This window comes from Octopus sinensis, linkage group LG4 (assembly GCF_006345805.1).
Source record: "Octopus sinensis linkage group LG4, ASM634580v1, whole genome shotgun sequence".
In the NCBI taxonomy this organism is placed as follows: Eukaryota; Metazoa; Mollusca; class Cephalopoda; order Octopoda; family Octopodidae; genus Octopus; species Octopus sinensis.
Window position 1 is genome coordinate 78,979,245 of NC_043000.1, and position 4,671 is coordinate 78,983,915.

At 35.9% G+C, this 4,671-nt stretch overlaps 1 protein-coding gene across 1 annotated transcript in view; it reads left to right on the forward strand.

The window, feature by feature from the left end:
- The window catches only part of LOC115210981 (kielin/chordin-like protein), a 185,468-nt gene extending 182,924 nt beyond the window's left edge, over positions 1-2,544 (forward strand). The window contains exon 3 of the mRNA XM_036502191.1: positions 2,515-2,544. Within this exon, the coding sequence (XP_036358084.1) occupies positions 2,515-2,529 (15 nt within the window). The 3' untranslated portion in view covers positions 2,530-2,544. The remainder of the gene's footprint in view (positions 1-2,514) is intronic.
- Positions 2,545-4,671: the final 2,127 nt, after the last annotated feature.

Below are 4,671 nucleotides of genomic sequence, written 5' to 3' on the forward strand. Positions count from 1 at the left end.
CAGTAGTTAACTTTTTCCTGTGGTTTATGAGAAATAATTATCATTGATGTTTTTTTCCTTTACACAGACGAATGTAACATATGGAAGAAAGTATGGAGGAAGATTCAAGATCGACTGCACACGTGTGTATGTGGTGAATATGGCAAAGCAGTCTGTACAAATTTGCGTTGTGATTACGGCAGGAATCTACTTGTATCTATCAAGGTAGACGTTACAGAGTAGAAGGACATTCCGCATCCTGTAATACATGTGAATGCAAACACGGTGGTCAGGTACAATGTAGCAACAAAGACTGCACGAAACGATGTACTTACAACGGAAAGGTAAACCAAGAGGGTGAAGAATTCCAAGACAAATGTAATAGATGTAAATGTCTTTCTTCTGGTTATATTCAGTGTACTAATAACGTGTGTCAGTGCCAGTATAATGGTAAGACTACGACGTTTGAGTGAGTTTCAATGATGGTTGTAAGACTTGCACCTGTCAAACTACCGGAACAGTGCAGTGTAACAGTGATAGATGTGGTTGTTATTACAAAAATTCGCAATATCAAGAGGGTCAAACTTTCATTGACGCTTGCAACACTTGCCGTTGTATAAACGGACAAGTAGATGTACAACAAGAGTCTGTCAATGTACTTACCAAGGACGGACCTATAATATTGGCCAAAGATTTGGTGAATGTGATGAATGTAATGTTTTGTTTAGTGGTACAGTCCAGTGTTCTAACAAGCGATGGCAAATGCATTTATAACGGAAATACCTACCGAATTGGAGAAACATTTCCAAACGGCTGCAATACATGCACATGTAAAATCGATGGTAGTGTAGACTGCACTACAAATCCATGTACCTGTACATACAAACACAGGGTTTATAATATGGGACAGAAATTCACTGATGATTGCAATAATTGTACATGTCAACATAACGGTCAAGTTGCGTGCACATATAGAATGTGCAAATGTAGTAATAACAACCAGATTTATAATATAGGTCAAACATTTAGAAAGGGATGTAATACGTGCACATGCCAAGACAATGGCACCGTAGACTGCACTACAAATCCATGTACCTGTACTTACAATCATAGAGTTTATAATATCGGACAGGCATTCACTGATGACTGTAATACTTGTACATGTCAGCATAATGGACAAGTAGACTGCACATATAAAACGTGTCGATGTACACGGAAAGGACAGTCTTATAAAATTGGTCAGACATTTCACGAAGATTGTAACCAATGCGAATGTTTATCAACTGGATATGTTCAATGTACAACCAAAGTTTGCAAATGTACTTACAACAACCAGCTTTATAATGTAGGTCAAACATTTAGACAAGGTTGTAATACATGTACGTGTGAAGTGAACGGTAGAGTAAGCTGTACTAATAACCCTTGTAATTGCTTATACATGGAACACATACGAATAGGGGATCATTTAGAAAGGATTGTAACACGTGCACATGCAAGCCGATGGTACTGTAGATGCATACTACAAATCTATGTACCTGCAATTACAACGGCAAGCATTACGACATTGGTTCTATATGGTATAATGATTGCAACAAATGTCAGTGCACTTCTGAGGGAAGGGTGGTTTGTGAACAGAAAACATGCACGAAACCCTGTATACACAAAGGAAAAACCTATTCTGCTGCGCGAAACATTTAAAGATGACTGCAACACACCTGTACATGCGGACAGTTTGGTCAAGTATCCTGTACTAAAATTACTGTCCCCAACTACATGCATATTATGGAAAACTATCCCAGATGGAAAAACATTTATGACTCAAGATAGATGCAATGTTTGTCGTTGTTCAAATGGAAATGTGAAGTGTACCAAATACGATTGTTATAAAGAGGTGAGTAAAGTTTTCTATTAGTTTTGATCTCCCAATATAACGTGTCTCATCCTTATATAGTTAGTCATTGTAAACAGAGAAAACAACAAAGAATGGAATAATGTTTAGCATAAACATTGCAATGCTCTCACTGTACTACACTCTACTACATTGTCGTACAAACAAAATTGTATCAGCGATTCGATTTCTGTCTTTCTTTGAAGTAGTTCAATCATTGACCCTACCATTATCTTGAAGGAAGCCAATGTTCTCTTCATTGTAAACACAAGATTTGTATATCTGCATATATTCATTATCTATATGAAAATTATTAACTTTCAAGTTCAACTAACTTTATTGCTACTCTTGTGAAATCAACAGACTAGCTTTCGCATTGAATCATCATTGTAAGTAGCATTGCGATAAAGAATTGTAAATTTTACTATATATTATCTCACGTTTCAGAATATTGTTCGTGAGTTAAGCTTTTCTGCGCCTGGTGAAATATTCATACTTTGTTGTAAAAGAATGTGATATATACATCTAATCTAATATACGCATTTTGAAATATAAATCCAACTTGATACTTAGTCTATGTTATTGTTTTTAATTTCTATGTCCAATCTAAAAAATATATTGATTTCTTGTAATTTTATTCTTTTCAGAGGCGACGTTACTGATGAAGAACAGTTAATTTATATTGATATTTTTAAGAATTGTAAATATTACAAACATAACTTTTTAAATAAAACATATATATGCCGAACCTTTTTGTTTGATTTATAACTGTAAACTTCGTCAAGACCATTTTAGATAATCGAGTTATCTATTTGAAGATCTGTGATGAAAAGCATTTCAGTACTTCAATAATTGAATGATTTGTTGTTAACTACTTTTGATTTATTGACCCGGAAATGACGAATAATAGAGTTGGTCAAATTACTTCAGAATTACTCTTTTACTCTTTTACTCGTTTCAGTCATTTGACTGTAGCCATGCTGGAGCACCGCCTTTAAGCCGAGCAAATCCACCCGAGGACTTATTCTTTGTAAGCCTAGTACTTATTCTATGTGTCATTTTTGCTGAACTGCTAAGTTACGGGGCCGTAAACACACCAGTATCGGTTGTCAAGCGATGTTGCGTGGACAAACACAGACACACAAACATACACACACACACACACACACATATATATATATATATATATATATATGCATATATATGACGGGCTTATTTCAGTTTCCGTATACCAAATCCACTCACATGGCTTTTATCTGCCCGAGGCTATAGTAGAAGACACTTGTCCAAGGTGCTACGCAGTGGGACTGAACCCGGAACTATGTGGTTGGTAAACCAGCTGCTTACCACACAGCCACTCCTTACATTGTCTATAGTTAGAAAAATTCAAGTCATGTGCTAGCGAATAAGAAATGACCCTCATGTCTGAGGGTTGTTGTCATATCTCATCATGGAATGCATCTTACATTCGACCACAGTTGCTATTTATTCCTGTTAAGATTCTACATGTGTTTCGGGAGACTGCACAAACAAAGCTGCTTTTAGGTATATCAGTATGCAGAAGCATATTCTGATATAATGTATTGTGTTTAGTTAAACCACCTCTGGACTGCAAACATTTCCATGTCCTATTGCATGTCATGCAATGTATAATTATGAACATACAATAGTCGTCTTTTTTACGAATTTGTTGATGACTGATGAGCGCAGCATCGGAAAGTCATATGCGGCCACAAATAATATTTGTTGGGTCAAGACATGAGACAAGTAAATCCTGAGGGAAGCAGTTGCTTTCTGAAGTCTTTTCATATTTCCTTGTCTAGGAATCAATAAAAGCTGAGTATGCTGCCCAAGGAAACAAACTCGTCTACTATTTTCAGATCTGCTACTTCAACTTATGCTTCCTTGCGTAGTTTGGAATATAACAAGTAAACTTGCTCAGACTAATGCCGAATATATATACGTTACAAAAAACAAAAAATCATTCAAGAATATACACACACATGCACGCACACACACACACATATACACAGATACATACACATGCACAGACACATACACAAACACCCAAAAACACACACGCACACACAAATACACACACACACAGAGGAATATACTCACATCCACGCACACATGACTCCACACATACATACACATATGTGCATGCACATATTTTACAAGCTTCTTTTAGTTTGCCCCTACGAAATCCACTTACAAGCTTCACGGGTGGCCTGAAGTTATATTAGATGTCAGTCACAAAAGCAGCTGTGTAATGGGGCTTAGCCCAGAACCACGTTGTTCGTATGTCAGAAAGACATACCAAACCTCTCTGTCTGTCTCTCTCTCTCTCTCTCTCTCTCTCTCTCTCTCTCTCTCTCTCTCTATCTATCTATCTATCTATCTATTTACTTATCTGCCTGTCCTTCTGTATGTCTGTCAGTCTATCTATATATATATGTATATATATATGTGTGTGTGTGTGTGAGTGAATGCCTGTGTATGCGTGTGTGTGAATATGTGTGTTTGAATGTGTGTGTGTGAGTGTGTGTGTTTATATATTTATATATGGAATCAACATATGGGATCCAATGATTCTAATTACAGAAAACACTTTGTCGCGCTCATGATTTCAGCTTATTCCCTGAAACATTTAACGTGGATAATAAATTTTTATATATTAACAGACGATAAATATTCAAGTATAAATATATAGATATTTATATATTAAATGAAGGATGTGCATTCAAGTATAAATTTATAGATATTTATATATATACAGACGATCAATATTCAAGTATAAAAAT